Below are 26,696 nucleotides of genomic sequence, written 5' to 3' on the forward strand. Positions count from 1 at the left end.
ATCCTTAGCCACCCTGTAATGTACGCAACAACTAATTCAATCTATTGTGTTTCACTTATTGATTTGTTGCATATCGTAAATGATAGGTTGTTTTGGAGTGTGATTCTTCTCTTATAGGTAAGTATAAAACAATAGCAGTAAAAGCTCAATTAGTTGAGTATAAAATAGTAGACGCAAAACGCTCAACTAGTTGGAGAATTGGAGTATATGTATAGAACCAATTTTTATTAGGTAGAGAAAAAATAAAATTGAAAATCATTAAAAATTAATCATTAATATTTTGAGGAAAAAAAAAAAAATCTGAAAAATATATTGTTATTTTTTTAATTTATATATTTAACTAGAAAAAATATTATATTATTTTATTTTTTTGTGTACAATCCACTAGTTTGTAGCAATCATAGCAAAATCATATCGAGATGGATTGAGTTTTCAAAACACACACATTCTCTATATATAAGAGAATTCATAGTACAAAAACTTTGGTAAAAGGAAGCACTGTGTTCCTTTCTAGAATTATATGTGTGTGTAGCTCGAACAAGTGTTCTAGTCTCAAATGATGTCTATGAAGTAAAAAAATACGATGGATAAATTTTCTCTAATACCCAGAAAAATTTTCCAATTCTTTTGTCTTAATTAGAATTAATTAATCATTTTAATTATTTTCTTACGTCTAACTTAGGAGAAGTGATTAATTAATTGAGACAAATAGATTTTCCTTTAGTGACTTCGAGAAAAGTGATTTGATGGAGTCAAGATGATCTTAGCCATCGATTGAGATTACATCGTGGTCATTGATTCGTCAACGAGAGATAATAAAGGGAAATCAATGGGAATTTGCATAACACATTTGAGAGACAGATTTGCAATGATAGCAAATGCACATTGATAGCATGGAGCACACCAGTAGTTGAGATCTGCAATGATTGAAGATCTAGTTTCCCGAGAGATTTCTTCAGAGTGATTTCCAGATTCTCAGTGACAGAGAGATATCAATTTTATATGCAAAGGCCAAGTGTACCAAGTAGTGTGATTTGGTTCAATGAGGCCGACTTGCAAGAGCAAGAGAATATTTTCTAAAGAGATCAATTTGCACAGGAAAAGCCAATTTTGCCAATCGAATTTGATTTTCCAAAGGAGGCCGAGTTAATTTCCCAGCAAGTGCGAGTTGCCAAAGAGATTGAATTATTCTACTAAGGTTGCACGGGTGGATCGGTTCAAGGTTCTAGAGGAGGGTTGAATTGAATCAGAGAGGCCGAGTTCCTTCCAAGAAGTCAGATCGACTTGTAGAAGAGGAAAATAATTTTAGGAGATTTGCTAATTTATGACAAATAGTTGTAATATTCTAAATTACAAAATTGTTGAAACAAATAAAAATACTCATTTGAAGAACTAGTTTTTCCAAGTATATTTGTCCAAAAATATCAATTTTCATTCTTTTGTGTGTGCTATATATTTTCTCAGTTAGTTACTGTGATTTATTTTTTGTGAAGTTGCAATATTGTTTTATTCAATATTTATCACATAAATTGTAAAAGACAAATAATCTTCTCAGATAGGGGTCTATTCAGAAAGTTGTGTTACACTTCTTGGCAAGAGAGGGTGTGTTGTGGTTGAAAAAAAAACAACTCGATCAAGCCTTTTTATGCACTCGATCGAGCAATCTTTGAGCTTTCGCTCGAGTTGTTTGAGGGCTTAAAGATTGTTAGATCAAGCATTAAAACAAACACTTGATCGAGCTCCTGTGTAACCCTAGGTTAAGAGCTCGATCAAGCCTTAAAGCTCTAAACCCTATAATATATTTGATTTATATATAGATATATGGATATATGTGAATTAATTTGAAATTACATTTCTAGTGTTTTGGTGTACAAATTTGAAAAATTATTCTATCTCACTTGCAATTGAAATTGTAATATTCTTATATTTATAATTTGGTATCTTAAAAATTAGTTTTTAATATGATTTAAAATTTGAATGTTATAATTTAAATAATAAATTTATTATAAATATAATATAATAATAAATTGATCAAACATAAGAAAAATGATCAATTTGATTTTAATAAATACTATAATTTTTTATATGAATAAGTATAACTCAAAACTGAAATTGACGCTACTGGAAATGTATAGTTTATAACATTCATTGAAGAGTTAATAAACGATGGGTCGTGATTCCCCCATCACAATCATATCTATTAAAATCAAACTTATATTTTAATATAGTTGTAATGGATGCAACGGTATCTACTATTATAAATCTCTTTGAATCTGTAAAATGTGATTGCACTCAATTTTGTCACTCTTGCATAAGAGTAACATATATATATAAAAATTTTCACTTCTCACTTAGGTTTGCAATATATATTTTTAAATAATAAAAACATAACAAAATCATAAATTTTACATTATTTGACTAATTTTAATTTGAGTAATCTAGATTTAAATGTGCGTAAGAAATTATTTTTAAAATAATAATATTATAAAATTTAAATAAATTTAAAGTAATGATTTTTTTTAATGATTAATGAGTAATCTTCTATAGAATCGTTAAATTAGAGTTTAGTTTTGTATTATATTGTGAACATATTTCAAGCTGACTGAATAGTGACATATTCATAAATGTCTCCTTCCTTCTCCTATTGTGTCATATTTTTACATCCTTCAATCCTATCCCAAGTTGTTCTTAAGGGAGGATGTTAGGATATTCTGACACATAGGAAATAGTTAAGTATAACTTTGCCTAGTGTAGATAGGTAAAGTGTGTTTCTTTTATTAATAAATTCCCTGAAGTGGTCACGTTGACTCAGGCTGTGGATTGTTTCCCTCTTTAAGGGCTTTAACCACGTCAAGAATACTGGTGTATTGATATGTGATCTATTTGTGAGCGGTGTCCTTTGGTGTTCTATCCGAGGAGCTTACCCCATAAATTCCTACATGGTATCAGAGCTATTTGAGGGTCACATCTGTTGGTGATTCAAATCCGAAGCCGGTACAACTGCATCCAATTGTTGTTTCGTAGATCCGCTGTCTGCTTTCGGGCCAAGAGGACTGCTCTATTGTGTTAGGAGCATATGCTCCAGTGAGGAAACCCTTTCGTTTCACACAAAAAGGTTCCTGGTAGCCCTAGCTAGGTCATTTTTAAGATCTGGAGGTATACAAATTTTTATTTGCAGTTTTAATTATTCATTTTTCTGTTTATTTTCATTTATTTTCTGTTTATTACTGGGTCTATACTTTTCATTTCTGTGTATGCTCTTTGCCCCGCGACTTTGTGCAATTTGGGCAAATCAAAAACATAAAGGAAAGTTGTTTCTCATGTGTATGCTCTTTTCCGCCGTGCCTTAGTGTGATCTCGGAAAATCAGAAACATTGAGGAAAATATTTAGTTTCCAACGAAAGCTAACCTCAAGCCATAAGGTTTGGTTTTTTTTGGCATGTCTGTATTGAGTTGTGTGGTTTTTTGTTTTGTAGGCAAAAAAGGCTTTCTCAAGTAAGCATGCACCCCAAAGCTTCAGTGACTAAAAAATAAAAAAATAAAAATAAAAAATAAAAACTCCTTCCTCTTTTACAAAAATTACTAACCTTTTAAACTAACTCACTTGGTCCAAAGTTACTTTATGAGAATAGAGGTCGTGGGTTCAAGTCTTTCTTTTTATTGAGTTACTTTTTCAAAAAGCACATATAACTTATGTTTTAAAGTTACTTTATGTAAAAGTGTTCTCACCCATTATAAAAAGTGAGTCACTTATAATTCTAAAACCTCTTTATCTTTTATTTAAGTTACAATTTAGTAGGTAGTTCATAAAGTACCATTGTAAAAGTGACTTTCACTTATTTATAAAAGTGGGTCACATAAAAAAAATAGCTAATTAGATTAAGTTTGGAAGGGGGGATTTTTTTAAAATATAACATTATCATTCACTTCCGCACATTCACGCACTTCGTCGGCATCTTCAACAACTTTTCTTCAAAAAGCCATAACTTCTTCATCCAAAAGCCGTTTTCAGAGCTATTTTTTTTAATCGGTCTAATTTTTCGAGATCTTTCCATTGGAACACTTAGTTTCAGCATCTACAATTTTAGTTTCTGTTAAAATGGAAAGTCCATGCCAAGTTATTCTTGACAGCACCAATTACTTCCAATGGGTGTCCTACATGGAAGATTTACTTAGAAGTAAAAGTCTTTATAGAATAGTCTCAGGCCAAGAGTCTAAACCTAAAAATGAAGATAATGTAGTCAAATGGGGAAAATAAGCAAGATCAAGCATGTGAGTTGATAGGGATGTCTATGTCTCCACACCTTAGATTCCATATCGCAGAACTTGATACCCCTGATGAAACAATGAAATAGCTCAATAAAGTTTTAGGAATTAAAACTGAAATTAGAGCCCATGAACTCGAAAATGATTTGCTTACGTTGGACCTCTATAATTTTTCTTCCATTGAAGATTTTTTGTTCAAGTTCAAGACCCTTAGACTTCTCTTGGAAGGTGTTAAGGTTAAGAAAAAAGATGGTAACCTTATCTATTCCATTCTTACTAAGTTAGGACCAGCCTACTCTATGTTTGTTTCCACCTTCCATTCTAGTAGAGAAGCCTTTATTTCTTAAGGACAAGCCTACAAGTCCCCCTCTTTTGATGCCTTTTGTGATTATTTAATAAGAGAACAAGAAAAACTCTTACATATTGGTCTTCTTAATCTTGGAAACTCTTCTAAGAAAGCCTTAGCCGTCCAGCAGCAACCAAGTTTAAAGAATCCTAAGAAGCAACATCCTAAAAAGAATGGTCCTAAACCAACCAAGGGTCCTAAGCACTTTCAGTCTCAAAATGAAAAATCAATACAACAAAATGATAAGACAAATAAAAACAAAACGAAGAAGACTAATAGACATTGCAACTTTTGTAATCGAGATGGCCACTTAGAATCCAAATGCTTTAAGAGGATGGAAGCCTTAGAAGAAGCAATGAAGAAACATAACATCCATTTGGAGCACTCTTCAACTTCAACTTCATCTTCAGGAATAGCACTTTCTACATGTGGTTGTCAAACATCTCGGTCTGGTTATGCACTAAATGTATCTTCTTCTTCTCATTCTCATGAGTGGTTCATTAATTCTGGAGTTTCTTATCACATGGCCAAAAACAAAACCATGTTTTCTTCTTTAAATGATTGTAACACAAAAAATATATATGTTGGTGATGATAGATCTCGAAGTGTTGTAGGGACAGGAACTATTCATCTAGACAATGGTCAATTTAATGATGTATTATGTGTTCCAACTTTACCCTGCAACCTTCTATCTGTATATCAAATAACTCATTCAGGTGAAGGTAAAATCGTTGAATTTTCACCTCATAATGTTGTAATTAAGGACCTAAGAGATCCTAGACATATTTTAGCTATTGGCATTGCTGATGATTCTACAAGGTTGTATAAGTTTAACAACTTTAGGTCATCAACTATTCCCTCGGTGTTTTTTGCTCATAATGATGAAGTGAACAAACTTTGGCATTAGCAATTTGGTCGATTAAACTATCACTCCCTTCAAAATCTATGTAATGAAAATATGGTGATAGGTCTTCCTATGGTATCTTGCAGAGATAATGTTTGTTCCGGATGTGTACTCGGAAAACATCATCGGGACAGTTTTGAAAAACATGCCTCTTGGCACGCCTTAGCCCCTTTACAGCGTGTGCATAGTGATTTATGTGGTCCACTTCCAATTGTTTCATTCTCTGGCTACAAGTATTTCTTAACTTTCATTGAGGATTTCTCTAGACACACTTTGGTATACTTCTTAAAACTCAAGAGTGGAGTATTTAACTTGTTCTTGGCCTTTAAGACCTTTTTTGAGAAACAATCTAGACATCAAATTCTTAAGCTAAGATCTAATAATAGCAGAGAATATGTTAACAACAAATTCATTAACTTTTGCACTAAGTATGGAATTCAAATGCAACACACTGTTCCATATCTCCATGACAAAATGGTGTAGTTGAAACGAAGAATCATACCTTAAAGGAAATGGCCAATTGTATGCTTCAATCTAAAGGACTTAGTCTTAATTTTTGGGCAGAAGCAATTGACTGTGCAAATTACATAGTAAATCGCACTCCTACTAAGGTTTTAAATAATATCACTCCAGAAGAAGCATGGAGCTTAATTAAACCAGATGTAAGTCACTTTAGTGTTTTTGGAAGTGAAGCATGAGACAATATTCCCAGTGAGAAACATAAAGCCTTAGAACCTAAGAGTGAAAAATGTACTTTTGTTGGATATTCTAAAGATGTCAAAGGATATAGACTTCTTTCACCTAAATCCAAAAATGATATCATTAGAAGAGATGTAAAGTTTGTTGAAAATATATCATCCTACGAGCCTAGTTCAGTGGATGTACCACCTCTCTCTATCCCTTCTACTTCTGAAAATATTTCTTCTTCAAGTGATGACGGCGAGGATGACAATCCTCCCCCACCTTCTCAAGATCCTCCTTCAACTCCTCAGCTTCCAAAATGGGTCTGTGCTACTCGAGATGCAGCAGGTTCTCTTACAGGTGATCCTACAGATCAGCGATGTACACATTCTAAGTTCGTTAGAACCTCTTCCTTACTGGTTCAAGCTTCAGCGAATTATGATACTGACACCTTTGCAAAAGCTTCAGACCATCCAAATTGGGACGCAGCTATGAATAAAGAATATCGTTCATTATTGGCAAATAATACATGGGATCTTGTTCCTCTTCCAAAGGGAAGAAAACTTGTTAGATGTAAATGGGTTTACAAAACCAATTTTGGACCAGATGGAAAAGTTGATAAACATAAAGCTCGTCTTGTTGCTAAGGGTTTTCACAAGTTGAAGACATTGACTATACTAAAACCTTCTTCCCTGTTGCCAAAATGAACTCTATCTGCCTTGTTATTTCCCTTGTTGCCTCTTTCAAATGGGAAGTCCATTAGATGGATGTTAAATATGCCTTCTTGCATGGGGACTTGCATGAAGAAATCTATATGGAACAAGCTCCTGGCTTTATACAAACATACTCCAGCCTTGTATGTCGGCTCAAGAAATCCCTCTATGGTCACAAGCAAGCCCCTCGGGCTTGGTATGCCAAAATGGATAGCTTTTTTTTAGATATTGGCTTTTCTAGGTGTCATTCGGACAATATTGTCTAAACAAAGAAAGTGGGTAAGTCTCTTATCATTCTTGTTCTTTATGTTGATCTTATTCTTACTGGTAGTGATCCAAACCCAATAAAGCATGCGAAGTCCAGCTGTTGGGACTCAGAAATGTCATCCAGATATTGCTCAACAGGTTCATAATGGGACTGAACCAACAGTTACGACCGATTGTTCGCATACTGGAGCCATCAACCTTTGATGAAGCGGGCTGTATAGCATTGCATGTTGAACAGCGACAAGAAGACCCTCATGTGAACTTTGAAGGACTACTCCAGGAGACCTCGAAACTTCGTTCTTGGTGGAGGGAAGACCCTTCTGTGAACTTTGAATCACTGCTCGAGGAGACCCTGAAACTTCGCTGTTAGTGGAGGGAACCATAGCGTAATTACAGAAATCGGAAACCACTCCCTGCAGAGTGGCCAGTCTCTGTTCTTTTCTGTTGTCTTTGATGAAGAATAATGTAGGCACATTGATCTTTGAATTGAATCTTTTGTGTGCAAAAAAAAAAAAAAAAAATATATATATATATATATATATATATATATATATAATTAAAAAAAAAACACAAAACATAAAATAAAAAGAAAAAATAAATAAATAAAAAATAATTGCCCTCATTCATTCATACACTCACTACTTGTTCCCTAACAAATACAATGCTTTTTCAAATGTTTTAAATGAATTTTTCTGCAAGCCACTAAAAACATTTTGAAAAAGTATTGCACCATCAATAAGTACATTGCATGGGGACATGCAATATTTCTAAGTTGGGGGGAAATAAAAGTATGTTGGATATTTTTGTGAATTTGTGGGCAAGAGTTAGGATGCACATACTAACAAGTGAAATGAGATTGGTGTTATGTGTAGGTCAACGAGAAGATTATGCAGAAAGCTCAACATTCCAATACAACACCCTTTTCATCCACAATTAGTGTAACTTCGAAAAATAATTAAAAAAATGGACATTTCATAAATTCTTGAAAATGAGCTAATTTGTTTTTGAGTCACTTCATACAGGAATGATCGATGGAGATGGCACACAAAGATGACAATTTTTATGCAGGAATGGTGCTAAGTTTATCAGAGTATGCAAAGTGATTTTTCGAAATCACAATGAAACATGCATCATTGGACGCTTGAAGGAACTAATTCTTCACTGCACATATCATGACATTTTCCACTACACACCTTTTGCGTCATGATTACTTCCCTTTTTCCTTCCAAACGCCTAGACCTTCCTTGTGTTGCAACCCATCTTCCATTTCCTTATCTTTCACGACTTCATGCACGCCTATTTTTCTGAATCGCATACATCCATTTATCCTTTTCAGTTTCGTTTTGCCTTCTAGTTTGCCTTTTGAATAAAACTCATTCCCTTTCCATGATCACATTACCTTGATTTCCTAGCCATGCTGATCCACACTGCTTGTCCGTGAGTTCTTTCCATTTATAGTCCTATCAAATCTTTTTGTACAAACTCGCGTTGACTGATGTGGGATTCCTTAAGGCCCACCTTTCAACAAGTCTTGCCCCATCGACATCAGCACCTTATCTGGGAAATAGACTAGAGTTCATTTTGAGTACCTAGAGACTTGCATGCCTTAATGGCAAGTTCTCTCGCTGGAGATCATGGGAATACATCAATGTCCCTTGATCTTCAGATCTTGCAAGTGGCTCGACCTCGACACATCCATTCGCACTTTGCAAGATGTACTCCGGTACCTTGGCACTCATTGACATCAATGGTGAGTTGCCTCGCATTGGTTAACGACATACATCAATGGCCGGTAATCCAATGATTTCTATTCATGCTCGACATCGACACATTCATTCGCATGTTTAGAATTGTACCATCGGGTTTGTAGCGGGTGAAGACTACACTTTTTCATGACTCCCTCAGCAGTTACAGCAGCATGCATTCTGATCTATGAGAGTACCACAGCACCACTTTCAGCTTTTATCTTTTCCATGATTCAGCATCAGCAGTTCAGATTCCTTCATTCTCCAGGATCCGGTTACATCAGTCACATTTTCCTGATCCAGCAGCTACATTCCTATTGCATACTTCATCATTCTTGGGTAAATAGAGGTATGTTGTTTTCTAATCTTTAATCATGCAATTCCTTATATGCTAACTTGAATATTTTGGAAAATTCCCTCACCATGCTACATTTCCTTTCATGCGCCATGTTAAGTTGCATGCGGACATGCAACCAATTCAGTTGAAGGGGGGAGAACTACATTCACTACATATTCACTTCCATGATTCCATTTCTTCACCACTATCACTCCATTTACCATTCACCAACATTTATTTTCCAATGATACTTTGTTGCACTTTGTTTCATACGCAATATTGGCATGCTTTATTAATATTACAAAAAGGGCTTTCTTATGCACATTATGATTTCTAGTGAATGTTTACATTATTGAAGAAAAGAGAACAGAAAATGAAATGAATGTTGTTAACACAAGAACCAACATTCTTTGTATTCATGGTTGTCACACAAGAACCAACCATATTCATGGTTGTCACACAAGAACCAACCATAAGAAAATGTAAATTGTTACCAATGTCTCTCACATATCCTGGAAACATTTAAGACATCATCATGTAAAGCCAAAGTTCAATATGCCAAATGTTCTTAAAAGATACCCATGCATGGTTGCATGAGGACATGCAACAAGTTCAGTTGGGGAGGATGTTGGGACTCAGAAATGTCATATTTTCATCCACCTTTTTCCTTACATTTCATCATCCCATTAACCTGTTATCATATCACTTTCCTACATACACTTGGGTTTCACCTTCTTATTTTCCATTTTATTCATTTTTGTATTATAAGTGAATTTATGATTAATTATTAGAAAATGTACATATTTTTATATATCTCAAGAATATGTGAGTTTTGTGATGTGTAGGAAATATGTGAAGAATTAATATCTCCTCCACCATATCAAGGAGATAATTATGCAAGCCTTTTTCTATGGAGAAAATCATGGAGGCATATCTTTTCTATGGAGAAAATCATGGAGGCATATCTTATCCTAAGGAGAAAATCATGGAGACATATCTTATCCAAGATATGTGAGAGATTTATGGGATCATGTTTGAGAGATTTGTGCGATGATATCTTGTAATAATGGGAAACTAATTGAGAGTGCTTGAGAGAATATTTGATATGTAATTATGGAAAGGTTATCTTCCTCATGTATATAAGAGAGTGCTCTCTCTTCATTGGAAGGAAGGAATAATAGAGAATGGAGATTAACTTTGATTCTTTTATTGTTATGATTTGTAATTTAGTTATTGTAATATAATTTAACATAGTTTTATTGTAGTGAGCTCACATATTTTGTTTGTCATTCACTTCTTCACATGCTGTATTGCTTTTCTTTTATGCAACTTCCTGCTTTCATAGTTAATGTTTCAATGCCTTCTTAGATTAATTTGATTTCAGTAATTTAGATTAGATTAGATTAGATTAGTTCCACTTCAGTCCTGCATATATAGTGCATGTGTCTCATAAGTCTACGGACCTCGGATTGACAAATTAAATAGTTGGGTAAGTACTACAACAAGATTAAACGAACATAGTTTTACCCAACACCAGCCTTAAAAAGCAGTTTGAAATGACAGACTTAGGACACCTGCATTATTTTCTTGGTCATCAAGTCTTGCAATCCAAGGAAGGTATTTCTCTTTCGCAATCCAAGTATGTTTGTGATCTTCTACGCCACTTTTACATGGAAGATTGTAAGCCAACCCCTTCTCCCTTTCAGTCTGGAGACAAACTTTCAGTCACTTGTACTTCCCCTGAAGTTGATGCTACCTTATACCGTCAACTTGTAGGAAAACTTTTGTATCTGACCCATACCCGTCTTGACCTCTCCTTTGTTGTTGGCCTTATTGCTCGGTTTATGCAAAACCCACATGAAAGTCATTAGAAAGCAACTAAAAGAATACTTCGTTATGTTCGAGATACAATTCAGTTTGGGATTCATTATAGTGAAGAAGCATCTCCTCTATTGGTTGGTTTCACTTATTCCGATTGGGCTGGTAACACTGAAGACCGGAAATCTACTGCAGGTTATGTATTCACTCTTAGTTCTAGACCTATTACATGGGCTTGCAAGAAACAAATTGCCATTTCTCTTTCTTCAGCAGAAGTAGAGTATCGTGGCGTCGTAGAAGCTAGTAAGGAAGCCCTGTGGCTTCGTCAGATCCTGTTAGAGTTTGGCTTTCAGCAGCAGCATCCGACTACACTTTGGTGTGATAATCAAAGCGACATTCAACTATGCAAAGATCCAATCCAACATCGGCACAACAAACACATTGAACTACACATGCACTTCATCATAAAGTTCATTCATGACCATGTTCTTGAAGTGCAATATTGTTCAACCAATGATCAAGTTGCAGACATATTTACAAAGGCTCTCACAGAGGCGAAGTTTAGTAAACTTCAATTTATGGTTGGAGTTCAAGAAGTTGTCACTAACTGGGGATAGGCTCTGATGCCTCCTTCCTTCTCCTAATGTGTTATATTTGTACATCCTTCAATCCTATCCCAAGTTGTTCTTAAGGGGGGATGTTAGGATATTCCGACAGTCACGATATGTTATAGACATGAAGTGATCTGACTGTTCGTTCTCTCCTCAATATTACCGACACTTGATCCGTGGCTTAACACCCGAATGGTCCATGATCTCTATTTAAAAAGCATGCAAGGTCATTTTTAAAGTGACCATTCATGAGAGAAGCTTATGTAAATTTTCCTTCTTTTACATTAATAAATTGCCTGAAGTGGCCTCCCTTTTTGAGGATTTTAACCACGTAAAGAATACTAGTGTACTGATCTCTGATCTGTTTGTGAGCGGTGTCCTTTGGTGTTATATCTGAGGAACTTACCCTGTAAATTCCTACAAAAAATAGTTTAGTTTAGTTTTATATTTTTTTAATATTATAATTTGATTTATTTTTATTGAAAAGTTAAAAAAAAAATTATAAAATGATTAAGTATAAAAATAAGTTATATTTAAAATCAAAATAATAAACAAATTATCATTTTTAAGAATTTAAAAATTGAAAAAGCAAAGTTAAAATCTTTTATAGAAAGGTATCTATACATTATTATAATTATTTTCTTGGTAAAATAAAATAAATTTTGGTTATATGATTAAAGAAAATTAAAGTTTGAAATATATTTGATTATTTATAACAATTATTTCCATGGAATAAATAAATTTTATAATTCGCTTAAAGACAAGTATTAAGGGGCTTCATTTTATTTTCCTCTTTTTTAGATAATTATGATAGCTCGATCTCTATTTAACCAAGTTAAGAGCTCGATCAAGAGTTTCTTAAAACCCTCGATCAATCTATTTGAAATTTTATCTCAAACACTCGATCGAGCTGTTGAGGGCCTAAGAAACAAAGTTTTATCTCCTCTTCTGCAAATTTCCTTGTAACACCATTTTGTACACTAGCGGACTCTAGGCAGAATTTGTCCTTAGTGGCATCCTGTTGGATTCAGGAAGGAATCCTCTATCCAGTGGCATGTGTTTGACATTTTTGAATGCATATGATATTTCTTATCTAATTTATTTTAAACATAATGTTTGAATTTTTTTTTACAGTTTCAAAGGGGTTGAATAAAAAATCAATAACATAAAATATACAAATGAAAAAAAATATAAAAAATACAAATATCATTTACCAATCCTCTTCAAAAGGGTACTCTTGGTTTTTCAATTTCTTTAAACAGTTGAAAAAAATCTTACGCAAACACGTCTACCAAATGCAAATGAAATATTACTTCACCAACATTGAAGAATAATAAAAAAATATAATTTTGTATAAAATATATATATATATATATGAAAAACTTAGTTCTCTGTGTGTAAATGATGTTGATAAATATTTTTTTAAATCACGCATTTTAGACTAAGTTATGCTACGTGAACACAGATGCCTCTTAAGATATGTGAAAATTTGCAAGGACAAGTACTACATTTAATGGAAAATTGAGAAATTATAAGACATTAAAAATTTTGCAAAAAATATCATTTGGACAACAACATAATTCTTCACATATTGATCTTTTACTTCGAATCAAAATTCATAATTATTATATGAATTTTGAGGGTTTCAATTCGATAAAAAAAGAAAAAAAAATTGAAATTTCATTGCCACATTGAGCCCAAAAGTGTAACGCCTCTTCATGCATTCACCCATATGTGAAGAATAACTATCAACTGCAACAATATTAAAATTTCACATGGTATCAAAGCATATATAAGGGTAGAATAGGGTCTGCATGAGCACAAGAAGATAAAACCCAAGGGTTTAATATCTAGTTTGATTTCTTAAGTTTATTTTGGTTCTGCTATATTTCTGAGAAGATGGCCCCAACAAGGTAGAGAGATCGGGACAAATTAGATGAACCTCAAAATTTGGTGCCTAGAAGGCTATAATTAGCTTGTTGTTTGAAGAAATGTTCTCGAGGAGTATCCGACGAGTGTGATTGTCATACCAGCATATCCAACACAACTTGCAACATACAACAAGGAAGATGACAAAGCACAAAGGATAATCCTTGATGGATTCAACAACCATATTGTTAGGCATATTGTTGAGTTAGATATAGTTTAGAAAATGTGGAATATTATTTTGGAATTTTTCCAAGATGCTACTACGAATGGCAAGTTGATTCTCAGAGAAAAGTTGAGAAATACCAAGATGAACAAGGGTGAATATGTTGTTAGCTACCTCACCAAATTTACATTGGTAAAGGATGAGTTAGCTGCAGTTGGAGATAAGTCTGATAATGAAAAGATGGTGTGAATGCCCTAAATGGGTTTACTAAGCAGTGGGATATTTTTGTTCAAGTCATCAATGGACAAGACACCTTACCGAGTTGGTAGAGGCTATGGAGTGATTTCACTTAGAAGGAGCTTAGATTAAATCTTGTTAGTGGCAGCAACAATAGGGATCGGAAACGTGAGTAATAACAAGAAAACATGGCCCTAGCAAGAAAAGGTAAAGCGAAGTAGGGGTGTAGTAGAGGACCGAATCCAAAATGTGAGAAGAAGAAGGACCTTTCCAAGGTCAAATGCTAAGGTTGTCATGAGTTTGGCCATTATGTCAACAATTGTCTGCAGAGAAAGAAGAATGAGAAGAAGGGAAAGAAGCAAACGATAGCTTCAGCAAGTGCAGATGAGATCTCTAGCAAGATGGAACATGAATTCACACTTATTTCATGCCTATCTAGATCGACTTCATAGGGTGTTTGTTATATAGACAATGGAGCATCATGTCACATAATAGGAGCTAAAGGGTATTTTTCTCAAACTCAACTGCAAGGTCTCTCATGTATTCCTTTATGAACCCCAGTGAACTTGTTAGCAACAAGTCGTCCACGTATAAAATCAAAATGAGAACCTCACCCCCAACTACCAAGTAGTAGAGGTTAGCATTTACCTCACTCTTCACGAAGCCCATTCCCTGCAAGTATTTATCAATGCACTCATACCACACCCTGGGAGCCTACTTGAGCCCATACAAAGCTTTCTTCTATTGTTTTTCCACGATACTGGAGTCTAGGATAGAATCTTAAATCACTGACACTACCAAACCCAAGTATCACAACATGTCTAGTACTACATTACACAGCGGAATATTATACAACAGTAAATCTAATAGTGCACAAAATATACGCAACTTTTTAAAAATGTATAAAACCCAACTTCGTTATATTAATCAAATTGGTAATACAACAGTCTAGGGCTCTCGTGCAAGGGATAATGGCCTTCATACATCCACTAGTACAAGAATACAAAATACAAGATACACTCACAAAGTAGCTGATGTAGCATGCAATCAAAGTTGCTTTGTCATATCCTGTGCACTGCAGGTCCTTTGCTTTCGTTCTGCAACATTTGCCTCAATTAATGCACCAACTCCTTTAGGCCATTGAACTTGGCTCTCCGATTTGCCCTCTAGTTGATCATAAGACCATCTACAACCAACACATAGTGTCTTCACGCTCACTAGTCGCTCCTTCATCCTTTAAGGCCACAACACTTTGAAACTTATGCCCACTGCTGCTCCTTAGCTCTTTTGGCTTTTCTTCCCACTATAGTCTCCCTGTGTTGCTCCAATGAAGACTAACCTAGGGCAAGAGGGTTTCCACCTATCATCATCAAAAGTCGCTTATCCAACAATGAACACGAGTTATACCAAACTGCTCTTGGTTGGCCAAACCTCGAGCTCCTTCAATCTACCACTCCTAGCAGCCATCTTAGTCCATCAAGGGACAAAACCATACCTCAAAAGTCTTATTTTCCAACCTCGACCTCCCTGTTTGAGCTACGATTACCACAGTTGATGTGTAATCTATTAATGATGCACTTGGATGTGTGTTTATGCCGTGAAAATTCTATCACTGCAGCAACTTATTTACTTTTCCTACTTATTTCATCATAAGTTATTCATGAAATTACTTCAACAAACATTAAAATAAATATTGTTGCAAATATCACACCGTAATACAGAAACAAACATATGCCCGCATCGACATAGTTATTTTGGACTAATGTCCCCCGGAAAAACCCAATGTGGGAAAACTGGTGCAGCAAGGGAGGATTTTATTATTCAGCAATTTTCTTGTACAACAGGGTGCCAAACTGGCTTACCCACAGAGAGACAAACTTCCAGCACTTTTCTAAACCTAGCGTAGGCCTTACTAGGCTCTGCTATAGCATGAAGCCCTCTGTGTCAGCCTGAAACTCGTTGTGTCAGCCTACTGAGGCTCTGCGCAGCCTCTCTGGGCTTCTGCATCACTCCTGCAGTCTTTGTGTGGATGACACAGGCCCTTCTGGCTCTGCATAGTCTCTACTGCCTCTGCGTGGCTTCCTCTGGCTCTGTGTTTGCCTCTTCTGCATTGATCTCCCGTCTCTTTGTTCCGTACTTGCTGCCTCCTGACTGCTCTCCGAAACACTGGTTCAATTTCTTAGTAAACCCCAGTCCAAAAATTGAACTAACTGGTCTCCCTCAGTGTATTCTCCAAGTGCCCCTCAAGCCTCCTCTTATACCTTTTATGTTGACATCTCAATGGTCGAGATTAAGTCCCTAATCAATGGCTAAGATTAGATCTGGCTCGATCCATGTCTTTTGGACCATTCTAACATAGATTCATATTAATACACATTAATATTTTATCTTCCCTAAGTTTAGACTTAGGGACTCCATTAAAAATATTACTTATTTTAATATCTCTTGATCTGTTTAGAATCTGCCCAAAACCTTTCTAGGTATTGAAGATCTTATGTGCCCCAACCTCTCCACCAAATTCTGTGGCTATAGCACATCCGATGCTACCCCAAATCAACACTCCCTCTTAGCGAGGACTGTGCTCTAGCAATACTCCTCACTGAGTATTACTCTGATCATCCGACATCGGTTCCTGTGCTGATGCTAGGCCTTCCTGCCCAACATCCTCTGCATTGTTGCCTCCTGTACTGTTGCCCATGACCCTGCTACTGCCATTGTTGCATCTGTACGACAGCGCCCTCTACATCCGCGCTGTTGCTAGTCCTTTCTCCCAACACTGCATCCGCACTGCAACTTCCTCTGCATTTGTGTTGTTGTTGGTCTTTTCTCCCAACACTGCATCTGCACTGCAACTCCCTCTACATTTGTGTTATTGTTGGTCCTTTCTCCCAACACTGCAACTCCCTCTTCATTCGTGCTGCTAACACACTACTTCTGAAAGGGGTTCTTTATCATCCCCATCTTTTCCTTGAAGTAGTCAAATTTTGACTTTCCAAGGGCCTTGGTGAGAATATCTGCGACTTGTTCCCTGTAGGAGTGTAGCTCAACTGTACAGCTCCTCGTTGGATACAATCTCTGACAAAGTGACACCGGATATCAATATGCTTTGACCTATCATGAAATATTGGATTCTCAGATTTTGATGCAACTCTGATTATCACACATGATCCTGGTCGCCTCCATATTTCTTCTGAATAGGTTTACCAGTAGTTTTCTAAGCCATATGGCCTCACACGAAGTTGTGCTTGCTGCCATATATTTTGCCTCAGACGAGCTCAGAGCCACGGACTTCTGTTTCCTACTGCACCAGGAGGTTATTCCTAATCCAATGTTGAAACAGTACCCAGAGGTACTTTTCCGATCCACTGAACTTCTTGCCCAATCTGCATCAGTAAATCCACTCAACCTGATATCCTTCCCCTTGTTGTACAAGAGCCCATAATCAATTGTTCCCTGTAAATACCTGAGAACGTGCTTGGCTGCTGCCCAGTGAGCCCTCTTTGGTTCCACCATGAACTGACTGAGGGTGTTGACAGCGTAGCAAATATCTGGCCTGGTATTGACTAGATACATCAGGGACCCTATGAGCTATCTATATAGGGTGGGATCAACTTCCTTGTCTTCTGATGTATCAATCTTCTTAGAGTTAGTGATCATTGGCGTAGCCATAGGTCTACAGTCTCCCATCCCGAACCTTTTCAGGATTTCTGTAGCATACCTTCCTTGCCCAATGAAGATTTCTCCTTTCTGCTACCAAACTTCCACCCCTAGGAAATAATGCATTCATCCCAGATCCTTCATATCTAACTCTATGGCTAGATTCTTCTTGCAGTCTTCAATGAGTCTGGATGATCCTGTCAGGAAGAGATTATCCGCGTCACTCTTGACAAACCCCATCTTCTTCAAGTAGCCATCTATTCGACCATACCACACTCTTGGTGCCTGTTTCAGCCCACACAAGGCTTTCTTCAGTCTGCATACATGAGACTTCTTCTCATGAGTTTCAAAGCCCTCTAGTTGTTTAATGTATACTTCTTCTTCTATTACCCCATTCAAAAATGTCGTCTTGACATCCATCTGATGGATCTCCCATCCCATTTGGGCTGCAAGAGATATCACGGTCCTAATAGATGTATACCTGGCTACCGAGGCAAAGGTTTCTTCATAGTCAATCCCTTCCTTTTCAGCATACCCCTTAGCCACAAACCTAGCCTTGTATTTTTCAATACTGTCGTCCGCAGCATATTTGATCTTGTAGATCCATCTTGAACCTACCACAGATATGTCTTGAGGCCTTGACACCACCTCCCAAACATTGTTTACCATTATGGAGTTATACTCCTCCACCATCGCATCTAGCCAAACCTGATGCTCCGCTGCCTCCATGAAACTGGCAGGCTCTCCATCCTGAGCTACTAATGCCTGATACCTGTCTGGTTGTTTTCGCTCCCTTTTATTATTCCTTGGCTCTCCGATAAAGTTCTCTGCATCACGCAGAATCTGACGAAGTTCCCTGCTAGTTCTTCCTCTGCCAATAGGTGCTTTTGTTCGCTCCTCTTCCTCAGCCTGAGAATTCTCAGAGCTCCATGCTGCAAGTGACCCATCCTTCTATGCAATAGTTCGTTCAAGTCTTTGTCCCCATGACTGCCTATTAGTGCCATTGGAGATTCTAGTTGTAATCTGTACAACCGATTACTTTTGATCCTAATCTGCACTTTCTTTTTCCAGCTCGGGTGTTTGATGTATACTTTTTCCTTGATGAAGTAGACGTCATAGCCCTTGCCTTGAAGTTGTGACACGAAAAGTAAGTTCATCCCCAATCCCGGCACATGCAGCACATTTATGGCACGGAACCGCTCTCCCGATTCTGTCTGAAAAACTATGGTACCCTTTCCTACTGGAGTACACTTCACCTTGTTCCCCATGGTGATCTGAAAGTTCAACTTCTCTACTCGATATTCTGAGAAACACTCTCTGATTCCCGTCATATGCCACGAGGCTCCATTGTCTATATACCATACCTCTGATGATGCAACACTAGTCATGCATGCCACTTCTTCTTCCAACCTGGAAGCCAACATAGAGAAATTGAAATCTCTCTCTTGTGAAATCTTCTGAAAATCTTCGTGAGTCTCCTGAGGAGGATGCCTCCGCATCATGGTCTCGACCCATAACTGATTTTCCCTTTCTGTCTCTGATTACTTGCTCTGATATCATGTGAAAATTCTATCACTGCAGCAACTGATTTATTTTTCCTACTTATTTCATCATAAGTTATTCATGAAATTACTTCAACAAACATTAAAATAAATACTGCTGCAGATATCACACCGTAATACAAAAACAAACATATGCACACATTGACATAGTTATTTTGGACTAATGTCCTCGAAAAAACCCAATGTGGGAAAACCGGTGCAGCAAGGGAGGATTTTATTATTCAGCAATTTTCTTGTACAACAGGGTACCAAACTGGCTTACCCACAGATAGACAAACTTCTAGCACTTTTCTAAACCCAGCGTAGGCCCTAATGACCTCTGCTATAGCCTGAACCCTCTGTGTCAGCTTACTAAGGCTCTACGCAGCCTCTCTCGTCTTTTGCGTCACTCCTGCAGCCTCTGCGTGGATGACGCAGGCCCTTCTAGCTCTGCGCAGTCTTTGCTACCTCTGCATGGCTTCCTCTAGCTTTGTGTCTGCCTCTTCTGCGCTGATCTCCCGTCTCTCTGTTCCATACTTGCTGCCTCTTGACTGCTCTCCAGACCATTGGTTTAATTTTTCAGCAAACCCCGCTCCAGAAATTGAACTGACTAGTCTCCCTCAGTGTATTCTCCAAGTGCCCCTCAAACCTCCTCTTATATCTTTTCTGTTGACATCTCAACGGCCGACATTAAGTCCCTAATCAATAACTAAAATTAGATCTGGCTTGATCCATATCTTTTGGACCATTCTAACACAAATTCATATTAATACACATTAATATTTTATCTTCCTTAAGTTTAGACTTAGGGACTCCATTAAAAATATTAATTATTTTAATATCTCCTGATCTGTTTAGAATGTGCCCAAACCCTTTCTGGGTATTGGAGATCTTATGTGCCCCAACCTCTCCACCAAATTTCATGGCTAGAGCACATCTAATGCTACCCCAAATCAACATATGCCCCCACAATTCACTTGTATTTATATCATTTTCAAGGGCTTCATCAAACTACCCTTGTGGGCTTGACAACTTGACAAAAGGCTTGTAAATAGGCTAGCCGACCTGAACAATACATGTGCAAACCCAACAACCACATATAAAAATTAATATATCATGATACACACTTCAGATTTGAGTGATTTTCGCTGCCCCTTTCTCCTTTAAGGGTCCTCTAACACCTTAATGTGTCAAATCACTTAAATGCCTCATGGTCTCACACCCACAAGCTTGGGTGCAAAGCCCACACCTTGGGTTCCAATCCCACAAATCACTTTTGTGGTGCTCCAACCTCCAAACCTCGAACCCTAGGGCTTGGAGTACCTCCCAAGCTACCAAATCTCAACACTCCCTCTTAGTGAGGGAGACACTTCCAAGATTAAGAAGTAACTCATCATCATCATTGTCACTGCTCACAACACTCGCCCAACTCCTGACACCCATAACTACAACAATCCCTGTAGCATGGACTACACCTCTCTCGGAAGTGTCACCGTCACTGGAAGCCTCCTACTTCTTCTTCTTCTGTTGAAATGTTTTCTACTCTCTCCATCATTCCTTCTTGGCAGATGTAGCACCACCCTTGCTCCCCACTAACCACACGCACCTCTTGGGCTGCAAAGTCTCCCAATGAACTTGCAAACTCCCTCTAAAACTTGACTCCCTATGAGCCTCTAGAACTTGTACCTACTCCTATAAAACCTGCACTTGCTTCTCTAGAACTTGTACCTGGTTCTACTTCTTTCCATGATCTATAGGCTTTCCTATCAACGTGTATAGACCATACTCTCTAACTCCAATCACGAAACCTGTGGAGTTAGAGCCTCTAGGCCAAAGTCTCGCTTTCCCATCCTGGAACATCACCTCAAACCCCTTCTGCGCGATCGCTAAGACAGACATCGCATTATATTTGAGTTTTGGCACAAGCAATACATCCTGAACTCGCATCCCCTGGTCTGACTCCACATATATTTGAATGCACTAGATCAAGAACACCCTTGGATCTAGTGTCACTCCTTGGAAAAGTTGTTTTTGTAAACTTCCCCAACACACATCCCCTGAATACATCATCATGCTCTATGCTCACCTCCAGAACACTTTTCATTGTCTCACAAAGCAATCTAAGTGCTCCATGATGTATATGGCCCACCCTCCTATGTTATAGCTCCCCTTGATCTCTAGGATTACCGCTGCTAACCAATGCCTTAGGAGTATCCATCTACAACTTGTACAACCGGCCACTCTTGACTCCATTCGCTATGGGTGATCTCCAATCCTTGTGCCTAATTAGCACCTAAAGCCCCTCTGAAAAGTAAACCGTACCCTTTATCCTGAATGATAGATACGAAAATCAGGTTCATGCCCACATGCAACACATCATGAATAGGAATTGGCTTGCCATTCTCCCTCTGAAACAGAGCAATCTTTCTTGCAATTGAATTGCTCTTGGACTTGTTCCCCATCAAATCCTTTGTCACAATTATAAATAAGTGTTTCATCTTTGAGGATTTACAACAATAGGTTTCTTTCTTTCTTTCTTTATGTTATTTTCGCCATTCTCTACGACGCTTGCACTCCCACATTGTATTCATATTGGATATATTCTTTAGTACCATTGTCCTACTTTTGTGGTCAGTCATTGGACATTAATAAAATTATCTTATCTTAAGAGTGGTCTATAGCCAAGGAGCTCCTTCTAAGAACACCCAAACTTGGAAAGTGATTCCCGCATAAATTGCACTTAGCAAGGAGCCATTAATCATTTTATATTGCATTGGTTAAGCCAAAGTTTTTTCAGAATTTCAAACAAGATAATCAGATCACATGTTCTACCATTTCCTCTTTCTGGACAGCATATTGCTTTATCACAAAACCTACAGACAGAAACTGAGAAAACTATTGTGTCAGGAGTTTATTAGCAGGCCTAAGAATATGTAGTATCCATGGTTGAATTAACAAAATATAGTTTTAGATTATACACATACAATTCTAAAACAAGAAGCCAAATTTTTTTAATTACAGAAATTATTATAGATTATAAAACTAGCTACCTATTCAAAACCTTGCATAAATAAGAAGGTTATGGATAAGATGGTAACAGGCATACCATCCAACTTAGTAAAGCTGACTTTCCCCATATCCCCATAGCATGGTTCTTGACAAAATCATGATGTGCAACAGAGATGACATGTTTCTTCATAGCTGCATCCACAGATAACAGTGATGAATTTCACTATATCATCTGTCGCACCTATGTATGAAGATTATTCCATCGATCAGAAGCAACGGTGTTTAATGAAGACTAACATTAGCCAGATCAATGAGTTGAATTTCATTGAGTAATCAAATGTTATCTCCCTGATATAAGCAAACCTTTGATTTCTTCTAATTCAATGGAATATCAAAGAACAGAATTTATGACTTGCCGTTTTTTGGATTGAATCTATTTGGTCGACTGCCTTTCTCCCAGGACCTCCATGTGCGGACCTAAGGAAAAAAGGATTTTGTGAAAAAGCTAGAAAGGGAAACTGACACAAATGTATGCAAGATACTCGCACTAAATCATGCTAACTATTTCAGCATATATCTATGCCATAGCTCTATCCTTAACTATATATTAAAACTAGTTAGGAGATGCTATAGGCACTCCTTAATGATATTATCAAGGATGGCACCACAAGTCCCATTGACTTATTTTTGTCAATCGGACGTTATTATAATGTCATTGCATTTCTATCGATGGCCATGTAAACATAATACTCTCCTATTTTTCACGAGAGTCCACCTTGCCAGTAAATCTGCAGCTCACCTTTGCAATTCCCAGAAGTGTGGTCATAACAGAAAATAGCACATAGACGACAGCCAGAACAAATATGAAGATATGCAACTCATGCATTGCTTCTATGGACAAGAAAGGTTTCTTTCCCTGAGAACAAATTCAAAAATTGTTCATGGTTAAAATTATAAAATAATAAATATATATTCAAAATATCAATTACTTAATTAATCATCTATAATCACACTCTTTCAAGAACGCCATCTAATAGATAGCTATCTATAGCCACATTCATTTTTGCTATTATCTATCATAATATTTTACAGTATATCTTGATTTTATAAACACCAATGGCCGTAAACATGAATATATTTTTCACTAGCAAAACAAAATGACATGAACATTTTGTCTGCATGATTCTTCTAGTGATGCATCTTACTATGGAAGCATAAGAAACATAATTCTGATTGAGACAAAATTCAAAAGAACCTTTCGCACACAAAAATAGAAAAATATAGCCTCTTCTTGCTGAAAAAAAAAATTATTGTTTTTCTAATAAAAAATTATTAGCGTTACCATTCAAACCCCCACCCAAGGTATTCAAAGTCCTAACTCACAAGGTCAAGACCTAAGGGCAACTTGGATGGGTTATCCGATGTCACCAAAACCCACTCCCACTCTTTAGGTTGGCTATTCTCCAACCCAAGGGAAGAATCCCTAAAGTAGTCTAAGGTCGGCAAAAGATTGGTTACTTAGACTCAAGTGATATTTTATTTTATATTCATAAATTTAATAAGGGATTTAAGATTTAAATGAAATGGATAAATCTAAGGAAAATCGTGCATACAAGAAAATTTTTAGACCTATATAAAGTCTGGATTGTAATATTTTCAATGCAAATTTCATATAAAATTTGAAGAATTTTGAGTGGTTGGAAAGCAACATCAGTGCTTAAATAACATTGGGCTTATCAGGTCTAAGAGACAAGGACATATGACTTTATTTCTCTAAAAAATAAGGTGGACACATGTGGACCCAAATGGGAAGAAAGATGAATAGCGCTAAAATGAGTGGTAGGGGAGTAATGTAGGTGGTATCGGGAAGCAAGACCATACAAACAAAATCGGGATTTCCTATGTAGTGTCATCCCTAAAGCTATGGCCAGTTAAGGACATCCCATGGGACTGGGATTCAAGGGTAACCACGAAATCAGGCAATGGAGACAAGAATACAGAGCTAACCCACTCTTTCCTCTGAACCCCCCCACCAATCCATGCCCAAAAGTGTTCATGACAAGTAAAAAAAATACTCGATTATACCAATGAAAAGCCATACCTTTGGGGTCGAGAGGCCCACTTTCAAACATACATTCATAACAGATGGGCGAGGGACCACATGGTTGGCTCAGGTGGCGGAGAAAATGGCACATTGAGCTATCTAGGGGCTGTTGGTTGTCAGCTGAGGACCATCTTGGAGAAAAAAAATCTCCTATGCATACTACCCACAGGTGGTGGGTAACATTTGGCTCCAACTGGCATATGAGCTCTCGGGAAAGTGCGCAAAGGCACTCGAACGGGAGGGCATGAGAACACCAGCAATCTCTTGATACTGGAGACCTGTTCCCTGCACATATCAAAGACCAAGTACACGAAGCAGCATGTTTTTGTGGTGTCTTATGGTCACCCATGCTTACTATTAGGCCATATAAATCAACAAGAAAGAAAAATCGTTTTCAATGCAAGTTTAATCTAAATGCAGCTAATCTACCATGATAATATCATATGATGTTATTTCTAATGCGAAAAATCAACATGCAATGCATTCCACACTAACATGCATATAGTAAGGCTAATACTAAGTGTAATCATAAAGGAAATGCAACCAACATATCAATATACATATCCAAAAGCGAATGCAAGAGGTGGGAAAATATAATCTCCATTCGAGATAAAAATAAGCCCTAGGAGAAAGAAAATAATTCAATCTAGAAGTGCAAGTTTTTTCCTCATTGTACATAATGGTGGAATGAATGATCACTCTCAAGATCTCTCAATCACAACCATTGCTTATAATATTATGTTTTGCAAGTGCCACAAGGTCGTGATGGGAGGAGAAAGGAGACTTGAAACACGGAAGGGGACAACAAATCAATTTCTCAATGGAGTGATTGTATTCACAAACCCGAGGGTATGAGGGGGAAGGAGGGATGCATCTAGTGGATGGTTCTTCCTCAACATCATACCTAGGAAGGTAAAAGGGCCCATGGTCATTGGAGATCATATGAAAAGGGGTGAGGGAATCACTTGAGGAAGACTCATAATGATGAATAAGAGAAAAAGGCAAAGGGGAGGGTGAAGTGCTATATTCAACAGGTTTTTCTTCCTCAAAATCATAATCTAAATGCTCAAGTGATTTGAACATGGGATCATAAGGAGGACAGGTAGGAGCAAAGGCCTTATCGATTTCATCATCATTAGTATCAGAGATAGGGTCTCCCCTAAAAGGAGAATCAATCATCTCCAACTGCCCCTTTTCATGCAAGGGAAAATGATAATTCTCCTTCCCAAGGGTATCGATGGATATGTCATCATAAACAATGCCCGAGAGAAAGGGAGGACCAATCTCAACCTCATCCTCCTTGTCAGTGTCATAAATGGGAGCACAATCAAATTGAGGAGCAACAATTTCCCATTTCCCTTTTTCAATACGGATGTAATTTGCAATGTCAACTTCCAAGGGGCTAATGGGACCACCTTTCCCAAGGTTCTCTAAAGGAGAGTCCTCAGGAGTAATATCCTTGAGAAAGGTAGGGCTAGCCTCAACTTCGCTTTCCATAGACTCATCCTCCCCAACACTTGTGTTCTCAAAATCATCTTTTTCATCACGTGGACCTAAGGAGGACTCATGTTCCTCCCATTCATCACTTAGATTTTCAAGGTTTTGATGATGCTTGATGAAGGCTTCCTCTTGAATGCTTAATGTGAGGCATACATGAAAATGACTAAGAAAGCCATCAACGAACTCCTCAATAGATGAGATGCTCCTAGGTTTGTTGTTATGCGACCATAAGTTATGACAATGGAGAGAGCTCGTGAACAATAGTGTAAGGACATCTTGGTGGACCATAAATATTTCCTCATGATCAATTGCGAAGAGTGGATCACCATCAAATATGGGCACCCCACGTACCATCATTCCTGTGACATGATTAGGGTGCCCAGGGATGCTAGTGATGTCGAAAGCAAAAAAATCATAAAAGAGATACATCTTATTGAGATATACATGTGAATTATGTAGGAGTCGCCAAGGTGAATTAAAAGAGGCCTAGAAAAATGCTTGCTTCACCCTACAAGCTTCGACCTTAAAGTACAATGAACTAGGGATTCGTTCTCTCAATGGAGTCACCAAATGATATATAAATAATGTCGTAACGGGAACAAAACACATGTTTCGTGTCCTCGGAAACGGAGCCAAAATGTTACCGCTCAAACTGTTAGGGGTCCTAGGAGGGGATCCTATAGAGAAACTACTAGGTTGAGGGAAACAATGGAGCGATAGCCCACTGTCACCTCAGCTAAGGCTCCCTGCTCTTTACAGACTTTCACTGATGAGAGGAGACCCAGTATCAAGGTAATCACTAGATAAGTAAATCAATGAAAGGATAAGGAGTGTGATTCCTAAGGCATATTCGCAAGAGAGAATCAAT

At 37.3% G+C, this 26,696-nt stretch overlaps 1 protein-coding gene across 1 annotated transcript in view; it reads right to left on the reverse strand.

The window, feature by feature from the left end:
* Nucleotides 1-26,696, reverse strand: part of LOC149173771 (MLO-like protein 1) — a 428,691-nt gene that overhangs the window by 276,275 nt on the left and 125,720 nt on the right. The window contains exons 4-6 of the mRNA XM_089426822.1: nucleotides 23,024-23,140; nucleotides 22,641-22,701; nucleotides 22,322-22,416 (exon numbers count right to left, since the gene is read on the reverse strand). Of these exons, the coding sequence (XP_089282948.1) occupies nucleotides 22,322-22,416; nucleotides 22,641-22,701; nucleotides 23,024-23,140 (273 nt within the window). The remainder of the gene's footprint in view (nucleotides 1-22,321; nucleotides 22,417-22,640; nucleotides 22,702-23,023; nucleotides 23,141-26,696) is intronic.

Source organism: Pinus tabuliformis, chromosome 4_2, assembly GCF_031772625.1.
Source record: "Pinus tabuliformis cultivar Carrire ecotype Pingquan chromosome 4_2, CPIR1, whole genome shotgun sequence".
Classification (NCBI taxonomy): Eukaryota; Viridiplantae; Streptophyta; class Pinopsida; order Pinales; family Pinaceae; genus Pinus; species Pinus tabuliformis.